General features: G+C 43.0%; 2 protein-coding genes and 1 non-coding gene across 3 annotated transcripts; 1 reads left to right on the top strand and 2 right to left on the bottom strand.

Moving 5' to 3' along the window:
- The first annotated feature begins 1,486 nt into the window (after positions 1 to 1,486).
- On the top strand, positions 1,487 to 1,559 carry TRNAT-UGU (transfer RNA threonine (anticodon UGU)). The gene has a single exon. It is a non-coding gene; the product is annotated as a tRNA-Thr (tRNA).
- A 1,132-nt stretch (positions 1,560 to 2,691) lies between these two features.
- Positions 2,692 to 6,079, bottom strand: HHIPL2 (HHIP like 2). Its single transcript, XM_072926134.1, is given in 9 exon segments — positions 2,692 to 2,892; positions 2,894 to 3,111; positions 3,114 to 3,174; positions 3,827 to 3,910; positions 5,110 to 5,138; positions 5,560 to 5,645; positions 5,648 to 5,675; positions 5,678 to 5,752; positions 5,754 to 6,079. Coding segments are annotated over 9 exon segments (879 nt in total). The 5' UTR covers positions 5,946 to 6,079; the 3' UTR covers positions 2,692 to 2,786.
- A 2,359-nt stretch (positions 6,080 to 8,438) lies between these two features.
- On the bottom strand, positions 8,439 to 19,357 carry TAF1A (TATA-box binding protein associated factor, RNA polymerase I subunit A). The gene is made up of 10 exons (XM_030269166.4): positions 19,125 to 19,357; positions 17,457 to 17,626; positions 16,526 to 16,639; positions 15,381 to 15,579; positions 14,538 to 14,668; positions 13,528 to 13,686; positions 12,417 to 12,483; positions 11,192 to 11,312; positions 9,902 to 10,062; positions 8,439 to 8,763 (listed from the first exon to the last, which is right to left on the bottom strand). The coding sequence occupies exons 1-10, from the start codon at positions 19,258 to 19,260 to the stop codon at positions 8,621 to 8,623; spliced, it is 1,401 nt and encodes a 466-aa protein (XP_030125026.4). The 5' UTR covers positions 19,261 to 19,357; the 3' UTR covers positions 8,439 to 8,620.
- Positions 19,358 to 20,088: the final 731 nt, after the last annotated feature.

Below are 20,088 nucleotides of genomic sequence, written 5' to 3' on the forward strand. Positions count from 1 at the left end.
GTAAGACAGTTCTGCTCCTGCCTACTTGAAGGTTATAAAATAATCTATGCTTATACTTCAGTTCCTGAGGCATTAGCAGAACACTCACTACAGACATTTTAGCCCTCTTTGGAAAAGCTGTAGTCCCTCTAAAGAGTCACTATCTTCAAAGGAAAGGGGGGGAAAAAAAATCCAAAGAAACGTGAAACTTCATGAATTTATCAGCTGCCACATTAGAGGTCAAAAGCAGATAGTTCAAAGTAATTTTAGTGCCTTACATAAACAACAAGACAGAGTTCACCAGAACTGATCTAGTTTGTCCACAGAGATCATATCCATTTAAAGAGAAGGTGAAATAAAACTCAAGGAAAAAAGAAAAGAGGAAATTGACCTAGTTCATGATTTGTGGAGTGTGGGATGGATGAAAGTTCTTTAGCTCCTTAATGCAGCTTTTTCTGTCTACTCTCATTTCAAGGAGCTTTACTTTTGGTCACACGCAGCTTGAGGTTTGCACCCAGCAAATCATGTGTGCTTTTCTAGAACGTGACGGGTGTACAGCAGAGCGGCTCGGATTTATAACTCCGCAGCGGTGTCTCTCTGCTTCCTCTGCACAGCTCACCTTCTCACCTTCACCTAAGCTTTCACGGAGCGTGTGACAGGCTGCTCCTTTTATGCAAAGAGAAGGAGAAAAGCCTCAAATGCCTTCAACCTTCCGCAGTAAAAATCAAAAAAAATGAAGGCTCCACACTTCCTGTCTTGCTGTTGAGTTCATACCCCAGTCAAAGGAGATGTGTGGTTTATCTGCGAGAGTTAAACCAGCTTTTATGCAACAGTGATTTCACAAAAGCTGAGGAGAATTATAACGCTGAGTTGTCACCTGCTCTAAGTGACTTTCTCCGCGCTCCACACAAAACCAGGCGCCGTGCAGCCTCATCTCCCAAACCCTGACTCGGGCAGCGGCTGCTCCCTTGCTCCCAGCCTGGGATGCCCGGGAGAAGCGGGGTCGCTCCTGGGAGCAATCCCCCCTGTGCCACCGAAACTCGGCTCTCCGAGGCACGGCCGCCCTCACTCCAAGGCAGGAAGGGCGCCCCGTCACCCTTGGAGCGGGATTCCCGGAGGATGCAGAGGCCCAGCTCAGGTCTGGGAGAGCCGCAGGTGCGGCGCCCACAGACGCTCCGAGGGGCTGCTCCGGGCCCAGGCCGGGCTGAGGGCAGGGAGCCCGGGCTGAGGAGGGGCTGAGGGCATGGAGCCCGGGCTGAGGGCAGGGAGGCCGGGCTGAGGGCATGGAGGCCGAGCTGAGGGCATGGAGCCCGGGATGAGGGCAGGGAGCCCGGGCTGAGGGCATGGAGGCCGGGCTGAGGGCAGGGAGCCCGGGCTGAGGGCATGGAGCCCGGGCTGAGGGCAGGGAGCCCGGGCTGAGGGCATGGAGCCCAGGCTGAGGGCAGGGAGGCCGTGGCACCGCCCCGCACAGGGACAGGAGCCGTCGGCAGGGCTGGAACTGATAGGTGGCTCCATAGCTCAGTGGTTAGAGCACTGGTCTTGTAAACCAGGGGTCGCGAGTTCGATCCTCGCTGGGGCCTCTTGAGGTTTTCCTGCTTTTTTTCTTGTTTTTATTGTTGTTTCTCCCCGACCGAGCAGGGGCGTTCCGCGAAGAGCGGGCGGCGGGGGTCGCTGCCTTTTGCATCCCGGCACGGCGCCTGCAGAGGGCGGCGGTGGGAGACGGACGAAGCGTCGGAGCTGCAAAACTGAGGCCGTGGGCTCGGCAAGGGCGGTCCCGGCTGCGCTTCCCAAATCCATCATTTCCCCGCATCTGAACATCGGGGGCTGCTACGGGCGCCGCTTCCACCGCGTGGGATCCGGAGCCGCGGGATGGTTCCAGCCCACAGGATGGCTCGGCTCTAATGCGGGTTTTGGGAGGGTTGCTTGGATTCTGGTGCTTTGATTGTGTTGGTGTTTCAGAACATTTCCAGCCCTTACTGGAGCCTACGAAAGCTGGAGGTGATCCGTACCTTGAAAAAAATATTCATAGAATAACATGGGCTGGAAGGGACTTTAGAGATCATCACATTCCAAGCCCGCGCCATCGGCAGGGACACCTTCCACTGGAGCACGTTGCTCTGAGCCCCATCCAACCTGGCATTGAACATTTCCAAGGATGGTACATCCACAACTTCCCTGGGCAACCTTTGCCAGCGCCTCAGTGCCCTCACAGTGAAGAATTTCTTCCTTATATTTAATCAAAACCTCCCCTCTGTCAGTTTGAAGCCATTCCCCCTTGTCCTGTTACTACCTGCCCTTGTAAAAAGTCCATCTCCAGCTTTCTTGTGGACCTCCTTCAGGGACCAGAAGGCTGCTATAAGATTTCCCTGGAGCCTTCTCTTTTCCAGGCTGAACAACCCCAATTCTCCCATAGGAGACATGCTTCAGCCCTGAGCATCTTAAAAAAAAATCATATTAAAAAAAAAGGAAAAAAAAAAAAAGGTGAGGTAATTGACATGTCAATTCCATATTCTTCAATAGAAGATTAAAGACCTGAAGTGTAGAGTTATTTGCATATATTAGACAGTCATAAACAGCCAAATCTTACCAGAGAGTGTCCATCATAGGCTCTCATAACCAGTTATGTCAGAAAAGGACATCACAGCAGGATTTGGAAGCTGGTGCTGTTAAAGTTTAATATGTTTAATAGAACATATACAGAGATTGCTAACACTGCCATTAATAGGGGCAAACCTGGGAGCACTTGATAACACATCAGCCAAAATCTCTTTTATTTGGTCACTATTCAACACTTTTGTTTCATCATTTCATAGGCTACTTGCTTTTTCTGGGACATCACTGAGCTTCAAAAGCTGCTTCTTCCTCCTCTTCTCCACTTTTCCCTTAGCTAGAGCTGCTTTCTTTGGAAGGACCTCTTGTTCTGGCTAGGTGGGAGCTCTTCTTTTTTGGCAAAGGTGGTGCTGGTGCAGTTCTGGAGTCATGTCCACTCTTCTTTCCTTTGTGAGGTTTAGCCTCAGCTTTGACTCTCTTTCTCTCTTTACCAGATGGATCTGTTTTTGCTGTTGATGGTTTTATTTTGGTGGATGGGGTCTTTTTTGCTTTCTTAGAAGAAACTTTTGGAGTGGCTGCAGTGAGGTAGAAGATTTTTTTGGAGGCGTGGTTGTTGAAGGTTTGTTTAGCAGCTCAAGGACAGTCACTGAGGAAAGTAATTAACATGGTTCAGCTTTCCTGCTTTGAGGCAAAAGGCTAATTCAGAGATATGACTGATAAAAACACTTATTAGAGCTACAGTCAAGAAAAACAGCTGAAATTATGAAAGAAGAAACGCACACTATAAACCTTTCTTCTTCCATTAAAAGACCCTTGTTTTTCTTGGAAATAAAATTATTGGTTTTAGAAATCATGAATGTGTCTTTAAGAAAAATTACTTCCAGACAGAATGTAATGAAACCTTGCACACTTCTCTAGCAGACTTAACAATATGAATTGTTCATAATACACTAATATCCAGAAATCCCAGACAAGATAATATCAACTTGCTAAACACTGGTTTCTACTCAAGATGTTAACTCCTACCCCAGCTGCATGGGACTTTTAGACAGAACACAGCTTAGAAAAATGAAGATTGAAAACTTAGGAGAAAAAAAAAAATCAGGGACTGGGGCTAAGCAAAGGCACAGCATCAAGTAGACAGCAGAAGCTGTGTTTGATATCACATTAAATGTGATAACCAAACTTCAGGATTGATCCTGCTCAGTGTTGTTAAGACTCCTGAAGTTTTCAATCACATGCCTGTAAGTTTATGTATATGTTTTGCTTCTCATTAAAATCAAAGCCTGACAACTTATTTGCACGTGGAAGAAATGGTATCCACTTGCTCTTTGTTTTCACTGGAACAGGCTTATATTTACACTTCCCTGGTGGAGCTCTCCTTGGAAAACAGAAAGGCAGATGCAGGCATCTGAGAGATTGTTAGGGAAGTTTATTTATTCCATAGGCACACACCAATTCCCTGTTCTCATTTGCCTCTGGTGGAAGAGGCATGAAAGCATTTTAGGCACCTGGAGTGCAGCACAGGTGGAATTCAAGAGGCTGACACAGGGCTGGAAAGCCATAAAATCCCTGTCCCAACAGCAGCTGGTGAACGTGACCCTCACTGGGATTTTCTTTGGATACAACAGTGCTGCAGCAAGAGGGGTGAGAAAGGAGAGGAACAGGCACAGAGGGAGGAAAATGTGTCTGTGTTCCTCTCTTCTGTCCCCTGACAACTTCCCACAGTACAAAAGCACCAAAACAAAAACCAACCAAACACATTTTTCCTGAGGTAAGATGTGGCACGTTAAGTGACAGGAAGAGAGGTACAAAGAACCACAGCACACCTGTGTTAGCCACTAAGTGAACTGCTGTAGGACAAATAAGAGCAGGTTCTTCCAATTTGTCGTGCTTGACAGCACCAAGCAAAGCAAAGTATAACCTAAGGCATCATATTTTCTTGTGATTACCATTCTCCTTCAGATAGTGGCAAGAGCCAATGCTTCCTCTACACCATTTCAATTTTTTGAAAAAGGTTACTAAAGCAGGGTTGCAGGCATTGATTGTGGGGATTTCTGGTGGGTTGTAAGGGGGTTTTTTTCCTTCATCTCTCTCCTCTCTGATTTTAAAATTACATTCTAACTCATTTCCTCTCTGCTCAGGACAGAAGGAATTTGCTGCCACTCTGCTGTCTCAAGGAGTACTGCTGCAAAGGCGAGCCGAAGTGGAGACAAACAGCACTGCTGCCATCAGCTTTCCTGGCAAGTTCCTCGGGAAATCTGAGTTGCCATCAGGCACATGACAGTGGCCCTGGCAATGTTTTGGAAGCAGCAGTTTGTGTGGCTTGCTGTCTGTGCCAGCGCTCTTCCTGCCATGAGGGTAGGAGGCAGGGAATGCTGGATTCACCGTGCTCAGCAGAGAAGCCAGCTATCCCAGGAAAAATCCTATAAACAGTAGTAAAAGCAAAAGAGATTTTACTGTTCATGAGGAGAGCAGAGTCACTCCAGGAGCTGGAGGTGCCAGGACTGTGCTCCAGAGCCTGCTCAGTCTCCGAGGAGCTCTGTACAGCCCGGGCACACCTGCCAAGTGCAAACAGACCAGGCAGAGTTGACACAGCCCCATCCGGACTAAAGCAAACAAGGGGTACCGGAAAATGCAGGAAAACATTCCTAAGAGCCAAGGGAGTAAGTGTCTGGTCCTGCTCTAGAAGTGATGGACACAAAGCTTCAGAAGCACAGGGTCTTATGGTACATTAAGGAGCAGCATAGAGACAACAAAGATTTATTTGTTTTGATAAATAGATTCTGCTCAAGCTCTTGATGTTTATGCAAGGTCACACACACACATATATATATATTAGTTGAAAATATTACAGTTTGGTCACTCACAGTTAATGCACTTCCTGGCAGATGATAAGCTGTTCAAGGCAGAAATCTCCTTGAGCAGTAAAAGATTCAAGTTCTGTTCCCATCACCTTGGTACATAGTTTGAGTTAACTACCTAGCTTTGGATCTAACTTCTCAAGAAGTTATTATTTTTCTTTCTTACCTGACACACGATATCTTTGATGCATGTTCCACACAGTTTATGCCCCTGGGGATCCATGTAATCCATGATGTCCTAGTATTTTGCTCGTCTCTCTCCTGGTCACAGCAGCCAAAGTTCCAAGGTTTTTATAGGCAAAGCAGAACTCCAAGGACAAAGGGGCCTGGAAAGGCGGCCCATAATCCAGACACCGAGGAAGAGCTCCCAGCAAGAGTGCTCAGCAGGCAAAACAAGAAGAGGCAAACACACACATGTGGGCAAGGAAAAGAAACTTCAGACCTGCTGCTGCTCTTTCCAGCCTGTGGCCAAGCATTCATTTCCTTCAGCAAAGGTTTCTTGAGGTCAGATGTATAGAAATGTTGGACTTCTTTGTAGCATGGTTCATTCATCTTCTCAGTTTTACTAATCACCAGCCCCGGAGCTCAGCATTCCCTGAGGCTGACTTACATTCCCCTCTTCCTTTCATTCTGAAATGTACTACTCCACAGAGACACCCTCCAGGCTGCCTTTGATATGTCACATGTCACAGGGCTTAGCCCTCCCCTCTGGACATTTCTCCTGTCCCTAGAAGCACTCACAAATCTAATCCCTACATTTTAGGTTAAATTGGCTGAGAAATCCTTCACCCAGAAATATGAATAATAAAAGCATGAGATGGGATATCTATACACAGAACTTGATAATCTTTACAAGACACAAGTGAACAATTTTCAGTTCCTAACTACCATTTCTCTCAGCTATTGCAATGCAACAAACTTGGGCCAGGTTTCATAAAGACTGAGCAGGGGTCATAAAATACAATCAAGTTAAGGCAGCAATTAACCATAGGAACAAGTGACTTCATAGATATTGCTGTTACCCACAAATCCAAGTATACATTCAGGGTTAAAATGAGAAGAAATTCAGGAGTGAAGGAGGAAAAATTCATTTAAGACACAAGCAAAACCTCAAGTTGACTGTGATATTCTGTGGTAATCCTGTACTTAAGCCAATCGATTTTTGTGGGTTTGATCTCAGTTGACATTAAACTGATTTAAAATGCATGAGACCTTTGCACACTTTCCCCTCTGGTGAATAATGCTTGAGCAAGCCCTTCCCATCAGCTAGGGATGCAGGTTTTTGTACACATTGTACTCAGCCTGTGTTGGAGGAGAACACTTCCCTAAATTTGCTCTTCCATAAACAGGACAAAGTAACTTTGATCACAGTCACGTTGAAAAGGAGATACTTCTTTCAAGCATGATAAAAAAATATTGCCTCAGAGAAGCTTTGCCCACAGGATGGGGAGGAAAATTGATAGGAAAAACAAATCAAAGCCGAAGATGACCATTCCAATCCACTCAAAGTACAACACAGGTTTGAAAACACAGCACGCACAGAGATTTCACTTCAGATTTGTGATCTGCTGGTTTGTCTCAGGTGCAAGTACTGTGGTGTCAGGAAACAGCAAGTTTCTTGCAGGACATGGAAGAGCAATGCTTGGCACAGTTATACAAAAGCTGTGACTGTACTCTTGTACTTGCTGACTGCAACATTACAGTTCTAGCACCTGGAAGAAGGCATGATCCCCCACAGCAATCCTGACTCCAGAGGTCACAGGAGAAAGCTGGGAGCACCACAATGGATTAGCAGATTTTTCAGATGTCAAGCTCCTCTTTATCCTCTCACTCTCCTTATCTCCACCCCAACCTCTGATGCTTTGTTTCACGTTTCTTCCTCAGTAGAGTCTCAGCTGCTGCAAGGCACATACATCTCCCACAGGAAGGTGAGGGGAACAAAAGGAAATTACCTGGGAGCTCCCATCAAGCACCAGGGCTTCCAGCATTCAGCTTTTATACTGCTTGTGTTGGGTTAATGCTAAAAGCTCCTATGCATACCTACAAAGGAACACAGATAATGGAAGGGGGAAGCCCAAGTAACACCCTGCTGGGATGCTCTCAGGGGCACCACAGGAGAGTCACCAGCTCATCAAAGTCCATCTTGGCAAGTCTGGGGGAGCAGAGGGGCACAATAGCAAGCAGGAAGCCAAATGAAAGACTCTAGGGAAGGGACACCATGTCTCTGGAAGGGAAGGGACACCTAGTTGCCTGCCAGAGCTGTCCCAGGACAGCTTTAGGCCCACGTTCAGGCATGAACCCCACTGAAATGGACACTGGGAGCAAGTCTGGATCATCTCTCTCGCCTAAGGAGGGGTCGCTTCCCAGGGCTGGGGGACACCTTATGGGATGCTGGGGAAGAACATTTTGAAACTTCACAATCTAAACTAAAATAGTCCAAACCCAGCTGAAGATCTCCAACACAACCCTCTGGCTACTACACAGTGAGGCAGCAGCATTCTTAGGGAGTCAGAAGTGAACGAGCACTACAGTTGGAAATGACGAGTAATTGTCTTTAACAAAACATAGGTACAGCAAGTATTTCACTTAATGTTTAAGACAAATTGTCTTAAGGCACTGCTCACAGAACCCAGATCAAAATCCCAGATAAATACTGAGTTTTTAAAAGCACAGCTGTACTTATCCTGCTCCTAAAGACATCTGTATTTCAATCCCAGAGGAACATTCAAGCACTTCACTCTCCAGAATTCTATAGATCTGGCATTAAAACAGATATAAAACAGTATTTGGAAACCATTTTGTTGTTGTTTTCAAGCAAACTGGACTTCTGGTTTGTGATAACACATCAACAATTGCTTTCTGAACACAGCAACACTGCATATTTCAACTCATGGGCATGACTGCAAAAAAAAAAGTCTTCCAGCAGGTAGAGAATTTCTCAGTATTTCTGTGCCTCTGCTCTTTCAAGATGTATTTGAAATCAACAGTGTTTGCAGTTCACACAAATATGAGAACAATATTACAGAAATTCTTTGACATTAACAGTTGATTTATATTCATTTTATTATAAAATAAATACAAACCAAAGAGTTTTTACATAAATATATTTTTTAAAAAGTCTAGTAATGAGTCAATAGGGTCTGCCTAGAGGTTCTGGAGTAACACCAATACAAAGGTCAGTTTTACAGAGAGGAAAAAGTACCAAGAACCTTAGGGACACCGTCTCATCAAGGCTGAACAGAAGAAACTGGAGGACCAGATATTCTCAGGTAGACAGGATTGTGCCTGGTCACAAACTTCTTCAGCGTCCGAAACCTTTTCAGCTGAGCTTTGCAGCCTTGGTGTGATACATATTTAAAGTATTTGCAATCTAAGGAAAGAAAAATAAACACTAAGTTACACCATGATACAAGCAAGCACAAAATGTTTTCGTTGTTTAAATAATATGCAAACGGCTATAAAACTTTGCAGTAATTAAAGGTATTAAAATCCAAGACATGCTCATTAGAGACATAACTGTAGCATTAAATAATCTATCCTTAGTTAGCCCAGCAAACTTTCTACATGTATCTAAATGCCTGTTATCTTGCAAACTATGTTCTTCTCTTTCATTTTTGCTCTGCAAGTTAGACCAGAAAGTAACATTTCAAGAGTGTAAAGCAGCATTGATATCATGCATTAATTTATTATGCTGGAAAGGAAAATAGAGGCTCACATTGACACCAGTAAGTACTGAAATTTAATTCAAGAAAATCTGAACTGGAATGCTTTTATGTGGAAATAAAAGAGAAATAACTGATACTACTGAAAGCAAAACAAAAAAATATCCAAAGAGCTTCCAACATAAAAAATTTTTCTATTAATTGCAGATGAAAAAGTTACAGAAAAGCTGACAAGTGAAACTGTTCCCCATCAACCACAAGTCCAAAGCAGTGTACAAGCCATTGTCTCCACACCATATTCAATTTAGCAGCTGATTCTTGGCCTGATCCTCCCCTTGGTTTTGGCAGCATTTCAAATAATCCTACTAAAAAGATAATGATTTTCATCTTCTTACGAAACTGATGATGTTTTTCATTCAGACCCTCACTCCTCTGTCCCGCATGACAACATCCCCACGGTCCTTAATGACCAGGTGACACCCACTATTGCTGAGACACTGCCTAGGCTGGCATCCAGCAAGCAAACTCCTCACAATATTCCCTCAGGAGAGGGGTGCCATGCATTTTTGGAGTTATAGTTTGAAGGTCAAAGAAGACAAACAGTATTGCGGCTGCTCAACAAGGCCAGTTAAAAATGAATTCTAAACCACAATAAACCAGTTGCCTCACTGTTCCATATCAAACCAATTGAAATACCTTTCATGTTCAGCTCCAAAGACAATCTTTTTTAGAAGAAAGAAACTGCATTTCCTCCAGGCAGCAGATCAGCTGCATCCCATGTCATTAGGACTAGAACTAGTCATTATTTCTGTTCTACGTAGTGAAAAAAAAAAAAAATATATATACCCTTTCCCAGTAGGATTCCAGCCACAAGAGCTTTTTCATATGAAAGGTTTTTATTTTCCTGCCAATTCCTTTTTGCCAAGTAACGGCTAAAATGGAAGGCTGGCCACCAGTCCTTCCTGGAGTTCCACTCCTGTTTGATCCAGTCAAGATGCTTCTCAGAGCTAGAAAAAGGTTAAAAAAGTTACAGAAGTGGTTAAAGTGTAATGGAAAGATTATTAGGAGATAGCAAATATTATAGTCATCTTGCTCCGAATCTCCTAAACTGCCAACATAGACACACTGACTTTATACCAAAACACTAATACAAGCATCTTTGTATAAAACTAATGATTTTTTTAATCCCTGGAAAGACTTGTGAGGCTGGAAGTGAACTCGAGCAGTCTTACTAAGCCTTGGCAATAGCACAGATTATGGTGCGAAATGAAGCAAGCCTTTCACTCATGTGCCAGTTTGTCAATAGTAATATGGAAGTTTCTCCAGGTTTGTCAATAAATAAGTAGTATGAAGGGGTTGCTTTGTCCTTAGGAAAGGTTTGTGTTACTCCAGGCATACTCAAAGACTAACTCATCCCAAACAGTTACTCTGTTAGGCATAAGGGCCTTAAACCAAACATTTCAGCAACACAAACTTCTTCCAGCCCTTCAATGGAGCCTGCAAGAAACATGAAGAGGGAATTTTTGCAAGGGCAGGGAGAAACAGAACAAGGAGGTTTAGATAATATATTAGGAAGAAATTCTTCACTCTGATGGTAAGGCCCTGGGTCAGGAACAGTTTTAAATTGGCAAACAACAGGTTTAGTTTAGATATTAGGAAGAAAGTTTTCACTCTGATGGTGAGGCCCTGGGTCTGTTTTGCCCAAGCTAGTATTTGTATTTGGTGACTGGTCTCTCCCTGTCCTTCTCCCAGCCCATGAACACTCTGCTGTATTTTCTCTCCCCATCCAGTTACAGAGGGGATGGATAGAGCAGCTTTGGTGGATGCCTGGCATCCAGCCATGGGCAGCCCACTACACTGCCCATGTCCCTGCCCATGGCAGGGAGGCAGGAACAAGGTGATCTTTAAGGTCCCTTCCTACCCAAACTGTTTTAGCATTCTATAAAACTATCTGCAACAGGGAAGTGACATTCCCATACAATGACCAAGATGCCCAGTAGATTTCAAGATATTCTGAAGTTGTGTTTGAAAGGTAAAAATAAAGGCAAAGTTAGAGCACAGAGGGTCACCATGTGGACTGCCCAAAGGTGGAGACTTGACACATTTGTTTCAACACATTGCATCACAGCTACTTACATTACAATTTGTTTCACCTGTCTTGCCAAACAGCTCCATGCTTTTTCATTTTCTTTCCAGCCAGCATAATCCAAGCCTGCAAAAATAACTTCTAGGCCCAGTCGACGTTTTCTTCTTTTCTCTGCAAGAAGATGAGGCTGATTAATGAATTACATAGATCAGGATGAACTCATTAGGAAAGCACAAGTGAAATACCGTTCTCCACTCTCTCCCCACAAATGCTGCTACTTTAAACATAAGTTATGTTTATTGGTATAAATTTCTTTTAAAATTCCAACTTTTAAAAGGTTGTTCTCATCAGTTATGAAAAGCTGGGAAATGTGTCACATATGAACTGAAAAAGGGATGTTTAGACAAAAGTTCCCTTTTTCCCCCCTCCCAAAGAAGAATCACAGAATGGTTTGGGTTGGAGAAGACCTTAAAAATCAAGTTCCAACCATCTGCATGGACAAGGACACCTTCCACTACAGCAGGTTGCTCAGAGCCCCATTTGTCCCGGCCTTGAACACTTCCAGGGATGGGGCATCCACAGCTTCTCTGGACAACCTCTGTGAGTGCCTCACCACCCTGACAATCAAGAATTTCCTCCCTAAATCTATTCTAAATCTTCCCTTGTCAATTTGAAGCTATTAAGTCATATCAGAAGAGAGAACAATCTTACTAATGTACAGTTCACCAATCTGTTGACCTGCAGGGGCACACCAAGCCACAAGAAGACAGAGAGCTTGGAATACAATTGATCAGCACGAAAAAAAATAGACTTCAGACTGGAAGACTTTTCTACCAGCTTGAAGATAATGCTTCTTTAAAGAGAAGGAAAATTTTTTTGTTTGATCATTAACAATAAACTAAGGAATAGATATTTTCCAAGGGGAAAAAAGAAGAATAAATAAAACAGAGATCCCAAAAATGGAATGAAGACCTTGGAATTCGAAGTAGGGTGTCTAAAAAAATTGTTTTTGAGATCCTGCCTGTGCCTTACAACAATTTGCTTTGTTCAGCCTTTAAAATAAAAAAAGGCATTTGTTTACACAAGTTTGTAAATGACTGCTCATACATCCAACTAAGAGATTATGGTAATTGGGAAGTTGGGATTTGATGTATTTTTTTAGGATTATTTCTTAAGAAACAGAACTACTTTAAAAAGCAAAGAGAAGTCTGCAGGATAATTCAGAATAGTTTTTTGAAATTAGCATAAATGAAGTGAAGAAAAGTAAAGACTTACTTGATTTTTGAAGCATGGTATTAAAATCTATCATTAGCTCATGAGAAGGAACAATATCATGCAAGATCTGAAAAATAAAAGACAAAACCCAGATAGCTTATTTTAATGTGAAAACTTTTGAAGACTTCTGACCAAGAAAAGAACAGGCTTCAGAGCTTTGGATGCTTTTAGCTCAGAAAATTAAGCAATCTGGTACTTTGGTGCCTTGACACAAAGAATGCATCTCTAGGTCCACTTTGCACATCTGTGACACTGTAGATGAAATACCTTGATGGCTGCTGACAAACACTGCATGTGGCAAATACAACATTCTGAAGGAGACGCCCAAATTCATATCCAGCATTCCCTTTTTTGAAGGCAATGTAATTTTCTCCCTAGGACAGTTCTCTGCTGCATTGGATCAGTTTCTGGAATTACCAAACTGTTTCTACGATTTATCTCTGTTTTCTGAGAGACTCATGTCAAAAGCCACTGTTAAAATGCAGAGGAGAATTTCATACAAATCTGCTACAGTTTCAAAGTCTAAATGAAACAAAACAGCCTTACAAACCTGTTTTTAAACAACACTTGGACTAACAAAAGCACATTAGTGCCACCAAGTGGCAAAACATGGTTTGCAAGGAGTACCAAGGACAAGGAAAGCAGGAATTTAAAAGCTTAACCCTACAAGGTCTTGTCTGCCAGCAACCAGCAGACATTAGCTTTTAGCTTTAATGCACAGCTCACTGAAAACAAGCCAAGAAACTAATTGCTAGGCAGGATCAATATGTGAAAGAGCAGGCATTTAATGATTTTTACAATACTGTAAAGATCAAACTGTAAGAGAAATCAATGCATGCTATGCACAAGCTGCTGATACAGACTTCTGGAACCATGTGAACATGTTCTCTGAACTTGCTTACTGCCATTAAGTGATATGATGTACCAGTTAAAGGCAAAACAAGAAGTGGAATTCAAGGACAGTAAAGGATTCTGCTCCCTCTTACTAACTTCCCTCTAACCCTCTACTTCCCACAAAGAATACAATAGGATAAATAATGTTACAGAGCTCAAGCAAGCTGTCAGACCACTTAATGACTGACACAGACTGTGTCTCCTAAGGGATACCTACCTTCAGTGCAGATATGAGGGATTTCTTTGATTCACCCTGTCTCTTGAGGAACTGGTAGAGGTAGACATGAGCATTGGGGTTAGCAGGGAACTTGGAGTTGTAGGCATATTCATTTAACACTTGGCGAGCCTCGTTGTGATCTCCATAGAACTCCAGCAACTGGAAGTTAAGTCTGCCATTAGTTTGTCAGATACAGGCAACCAAACTCTTACAACTAATTTTGGACTGCCACAAAGACATCCAGTAGCACAGCCTGTACCTAAGAGTGCAGTGTATTAGATAATTAAATACCTGTCTGTCTTAATTCAACTGGCTACTCTCAGCACGGAGAGACAAGAATTCACACACAGAATTTTCTCTGAGAGAAAATGCCTTAACACCTGCTTAATTGTCAAAGGATTATCACCCCTTGCTTACTGGAAAGAGATGCTGAAGGCACCTGCCATATCTCTAGAGACAGAACTTGGCAGATGCTAGCACCAAGCAAAATTCTTAAGATGTGCTTAGAGAAGTCAGAGCTTATCAGTGTTCACAAAAAGTAAAAGATCTCTTTAAAATTACTAATTCTTAATTACAAATTCTAAGCAGGTATTTAAAAAACCCAAACCAAAACAAAGAGGGGCTGCATATTTGACATCTCTAACATTTTGTGTATCCAGAGAAAACACTGCCCTTCCAAAAATCAAAGTGTTTTCAGGAACTTAAACTAAAGCAGCTATGCTCCAATTTCTGCAGTACCACAAAAACAAAACATGTAAGCTATTTGTCTATTTATTTTTCTTGACAATGCACAGATAAAAGTTCTTTTTGTACTGTGCTCAGGCTCTGCAGCTCTACCAGGAGTACACTGTGCCATATATCAAAAGCCAGTGACATGCACATACAAATGTGTTGCTTTTAAAATACTTGGTTTTCACTCATACCCACAGAAAATAATCTACACACGGGCATCTTAATGAAAATTAGACAGGGAAATACAAAAAGAAGCCATCTGTAAAACATGCCCTTACATCCACATAACACTTCACAAAGACATCCCAGACTCCAGGTATTTTAATAATCTCCTTCAAGTTCACTGCTGCCTTCCGGAAGTAACTGTGCATTTCCTGCTCAACAGCCAAGTCTGAAAATTCATCCTCACCTACCAAAACACAAAGGAAGGTCCCAAAGTTATTAACTCCACCAAGCACAGGGATCTTGAAGTGCTGCACCTAAAGGATGATCACATTTTGCTAAGCAAGGACTCTAGTCAGAGAGTTTTTAAGAAAAGACTCCATAGTACTAAAACAAGAAATTTTCACTGTTCCTCATTCAAATTTATAATTAATTTCAATTCATGGAGCACAATGAGTAGGACTCCAAGGGAAGATGCTACCAGCACAAGGCCCATAATACAAATTCAACCAACCTCTGGTTTTCAGAGAAAGAGATCTAGTGCAAGTGATAAAACACTGCCAGTAGGTATATATAGAACCATATGTGACACATGTAGCAACTTCCACATCTTTAAGGAAACTGAAATTCAAACACAAGTGTTGAGGGCTTTGCTATCACTCAACATTCCAGCAGCAATCAAGCACTTGCACACCTATTAAACCACTGCTTTAAGGGAATACATTCCTTTGATCATTATTTTAGGTCATGCTGACTAGACATGGGGAGAAGAAGTTTCAGAACAGCATTTCAGGGCACTTCAGAAAGTGCTATTTTGGCACCACCATCACTGGTGATACAGAATTCTGTACCAGCCACACCATCACACACTGAAGTCTAGTAAAGGAAAAGGTGTCATTGCAAAGCATGGCATCTGCATGAGCAGGGTGAAGCTACAGCTCAATCCAAAAAACACTTACCATGCTCTAACAGGATGCTCTTCTGCTTAGACCAGCTACAGTAGTCCAAGAGTCCCCTGTAAGCCTGAATCAGCTTCATTTCCTTATCCTGAATGGCTGTTTGCTCTCCAAACCTCCAGCTTTCTGCCAGGGACAGGTTCTGGTAGGCTTCATCTATTTGCCCATTACAGAGGAGATGAAAGACATGCTCCAAGCAAACCTGCAACCCAAACAGTCCAAACCACAGTGTTCCACACTCAAATGCAGAGATTCTAAGGAATATAGCAAAGTTCTACACACATGTGCAGACAAAGAGGAGACTCATTGACATACAAAAAAAAATATTGCCAACACAGGTAATTAAGAAATTAAATGATTTGTGTTGTTTCAAAAGCCTGCTCGTTCTTTAACAAGTTCTGTACCTATTTCAGAAGATCTAAAAAATGATCTGAGGAAACCCAGCTGGGCTGCATTTGCTGATTTTTCAGAGCACTTGAAAGAGGGATGTCCTTCCATCCTACCATGTTGATTTGGCATCATAAGATAAAAACCTAAACCTTTGGTTAGCTCCAGAAAACCCTTGTATGGGACTTCTTTTGAAGACCTTTAACAACAGGATAAAAGACAGAAGCACCATCCCAAGTGTGAAACAGCCAAGGAAACCAAAACAACGTAGGTTTGAATGAGCCACCACAGGGAAAAAACCCATTTAAAAAAACCCACAGCTGTGTGACACAGGTGTGCACAACATACAGTTTTATAATCAGATTAGCTACTCAAAAAGGGAGAGGGTAATGAGGCAAAATTTAAGAACAAATGTTTAAGCGCCAGCAAAGTTGTCAAATTATAGACTGGAAACAAAACCTGGCAGATAATTTTCATGCATGAAAATGAATTTGACTGGTCCAAATTCAAATTCAAATAGTAAATCATTTTTAAGCACTTCTAAGGACTGAGAACGTATCTGTGATCAAACATACAGACAAATGAGATAAGGTTAGGTATAAAATGACCTTTGAATATCATAGAATTGGTAATTCAAATGTTGGGTTTGAGGTTTTTTTGACACTGATGTCAGTAGTACATTTCAAAAGAGATTTGGAAATTAATATTCAAGTGTTCAGGTAAATGTGAAAAATCATCAGGGCTGCTTTAAGTACACTCACCTTCAAGTACCTTTTTACTCCTAAAGTTTTCATCTGTTCCATGAAACAGCTGAACTCTTTCACGCTGCTTTGGGAATGATGCCACAAAATTTCAGTTCCTATTCTCCAAATCATCTGTTAATGGGGAGAAAGAATATCAAAACCAGCCTTAGTACAAAAATGGCAAAAGAAATCACATATAGTCTTACTAAACTTACAGTTACTGTAGGACATGCAAAATGTACATTTGAACTGCAAAGAAAATATACTACAAAGCATTATCTACTGCTGTAGTAACCTACCTACTCATCCAGTAGGACTTTTAGAGTCATTCAGTGGGTGGTTCAGAATTACTCATTCTAAATGCAGCACTCTAGGTGAGCTTAAGAAAACTGCATGCCAGAGGGTTCCTCCTTCCCTCACTGAAAAATTATGTTCTTCTGTGATATGACCCCACTAAGACACCAGGTATACACAACTCTTTGAACTTAAGAGCAAAGATTATTTCCAATGTAGCTCCTCAACTGCATGCTCTTGTTTCCAAGGTCTGCAAGCTAGCCATACTCAAGTATTCCATTTATTTAAAAGCTCTGATGCTTTTCCTTCCACCTGCTTCTATCTCAACACCTGCAAGGCGTTCTGCAGCTACTGGAAGAGCTGGTAACAACCTAAATAAGCCACCAACTTGCAAACAGATTCTGACTGATGACATGCCAGAACCAAACACATTTAGTGCTTTCCATTTTAGAGGACTACTTTGACTTTTCACAGCCACACTGCTGATGGAGTGAACTTATAACAAATCTTTTTTTGTTGTGTCAAGGATCTATTTTAAAAAAATCAAGCCTGTGATTAGCTAATTAAGACAGCTGTTGGTCCTGAAGTATATGGATGCTGCTTTGCAAGTATTTTTTCAACTGCAAAAGAACTCAGACAAGAAACATGGGCTTACCTCTGATGCACTAATGTGCTCTCTGGAATAGTCCTTCTCCAGTGACTCAACATAGCAGGTCAGAAACTCTGCAGCCCTTTTCCACTGTTTTTGGAGCAAGGCATCCTGAATGTAACTTAAACATGCTTCCTTGCTCTTCTTAAAGTTTAACTTGTGTTCATTGGAAGATACTAAACAAACAAACAAAAACAAAAAAACCCAAAAAGAATCAACTGAGCCCACAGCAATCACAGCCCTTATTCAGATAGCCACACGCTCTCTATTCCAGCATCTTTCTTGTATGGATATTACATAGAGAGCCATCTTAAGTTATATTGTTTTGAAGATAAACACATCTGTTAATCCACAGAGGAGCAAGACTATGGGACAAGCTGGAAACATGATATGGAAGGGCATTTTCCATAAGCAGTACATAGCTGTGCTTGAAATTCCCATTCATTTGAAACAGTGAATAGGCAATTTTGTCACACTACTGCTCTACTACCAGGGAGCCATGGTGCTTTGATAACTTCACAGTACATTTTGTCATATTTTGGGGACTACTTTCTTCACTTATTAATCATCACCTAAATTTGTGATGCCATGGTGCTGCAGATTTGCATGCACACAAACAAACAGACCATTCCAGTACCAAAGGCTAAACAACTCCCACAAAGTTAAACATAGAGAATTATTCTCATTTGAGTACAAGGCTGCAAAGAGGCCCCTTGGCCTTTTTACATCAATAGTAGTCCAATTTATACTGAAACCAGCATGAAACTGAAACTTAATTCCCATGAAGTATGTTTAAAGCTCACGGCTGTATGACCCTACAACAATGCTCATCCTCACCCATAAAAAGCCACCTGCAAGGCACATGGAGAGCTCATTAAGACACCTCCTACCTGGATGCTGTAGGCAGAGGAATAACTCAAACAATGGCTAAGTCAGGTAATCACAGAACCATCAGGGTTGGAAGGGACCTCTGGAGATTATCCAGTCTAACCACATGCCAAGGCAGAGTCATCTGGAGCAGGTGACACAGGAAGGTGTCCAAGTATGAGCTGAAAAAGTCTCCAGAGAGGGAGACTCCACAAACTCCCTGGGCAGTTGTTACAGTGCTCTGCCACCGTCAATGTAAAGATCTCCCTCATGCTGAGGTGAAAATTCTTGTGCTTTAGTTTATGGCCACTGCACCATGTCCTGCTGCTGGGCACCACTGAAAAGTCTGGCATCATCCCCTTAGTACCTGCCTTTGAGATATTTATATGCATTAATGAATTCTCCTCTCAGTCTTCTCCAGACTAAGGAGGCCCAGCTCCCTCAGCTCACCTCATAAGAGATGCTCCAGACCCCAAATCATCCTTGGTGCCCTCCAATGGACTCTGTCGAGGAGCTCCATGTTTCTCCTGCACTGAGAAGCCCAGAGGTGGGCAGAGCACTCCAGATGTGCCTCACCAGGGCTGAGCAGAGGGGCAGGATCCCCTCCCTCCACCTGCTGCCATTGCTCTTCCCAATGACACCACGGGCCCTCCTGCCCTCAAGGGCACACAAAATAACCATTGCCAAGAGGTTATTTCGAACCTCTTTCCCGGCCCTAGCAGACGATTTGGCGGAGAGAAGCTAAAACCACTCCCAGGGCAGCAGGAAGGCGCTCACGAAGAGGACGCACAAACGCTCCGCCCTTACCCGGCAGCGGCGGCAGGAAGGGCAGGTGCAGGGACGGATGCATGGCCGCCTGAGCGGCGGGATTCCTCCTCCTCTTCCTCCTCTTCCCGTCCACCACCACCACCGCCTCGGCATCCTCCTCCAGGAAGCTGTCCATGGCGGCGCGGGCAGCCGGAACGCCGGGCTCGGCCGGGCCCGGAGATCGCGGCCGGAGCCGCGGGGCGGGAGCGGCCCCTGCGCATGCGCCGGGCCGTGAGGGGCGGGCACGGGCGGTGCCTCCGCCGCGCTTCCCGCTCCCCCCGGCTGTGGGGAAATGAGAGTACCGCGTGTGTGCAGCGGTGTGGCACAGAGGTGTTTATTTCTAATCTACCGCAATCAGCGTGAAAAACCGTGCCTAATGCGCTGGTTAGTCCAAAAATTAAATTAGCGAGCTCCTCCTGTTAACTCTTTCCATGAGCTGTATTGCTACTTTCCTGTTCCTTTGGAAGTCATGACGTTCTACAGAAGGAAAATATTCTGAATCAAAATCCTGTGCATTGTAGAGCAATGATACTGCCTGTGCTCCTGCTGGATTTTAGGAGTCCGTCTGCCTTAGCCGCAGCATCTGGTTTATACAAATCTGTGCTGGAACTTGTTTCTTTTAGCCACTTTGGAACTGAGTTTGCCCTGGACTGTTTGGACGTGTATAAAGTCCAGTTAACTGCATAAGAGTACTCACAGAGTTTTGTTTTTTTTCTTTTTTTTTTTTTTTTTTTTTTTCCCAAACTGCCCTGGCATGGGAGAGCGAGTAAATAATAAACTGGCTCAGATTAAAGGTTCATGTGATGCAGTGTTTTGGTTCAGCTATGATCAATAACCGGTGTTGGGAATATTGCAAGGCAGAACAGTTGTGTGCAGCATTTAAACACTTAAACCTCAATATCATACCTTAATATGGTATTTAATAAATAAACATTGGGAAAACAGAAATTTCTATTTGCTTTTT

Source organism: Taeniopygia guttata, chromosome 3 (genome assembly GCF_048771995.1).
Source record: "Taeniopygia guttata chromosome 3, bTaeGut7.mat, whole genome shotgun sequence".
Lineage (NCBI taxonomy): Eukaryota > Metazoa > Chordata > Aves > Passeriformes > Estrildidae > Taeniopygia > Taeniopygia guttata.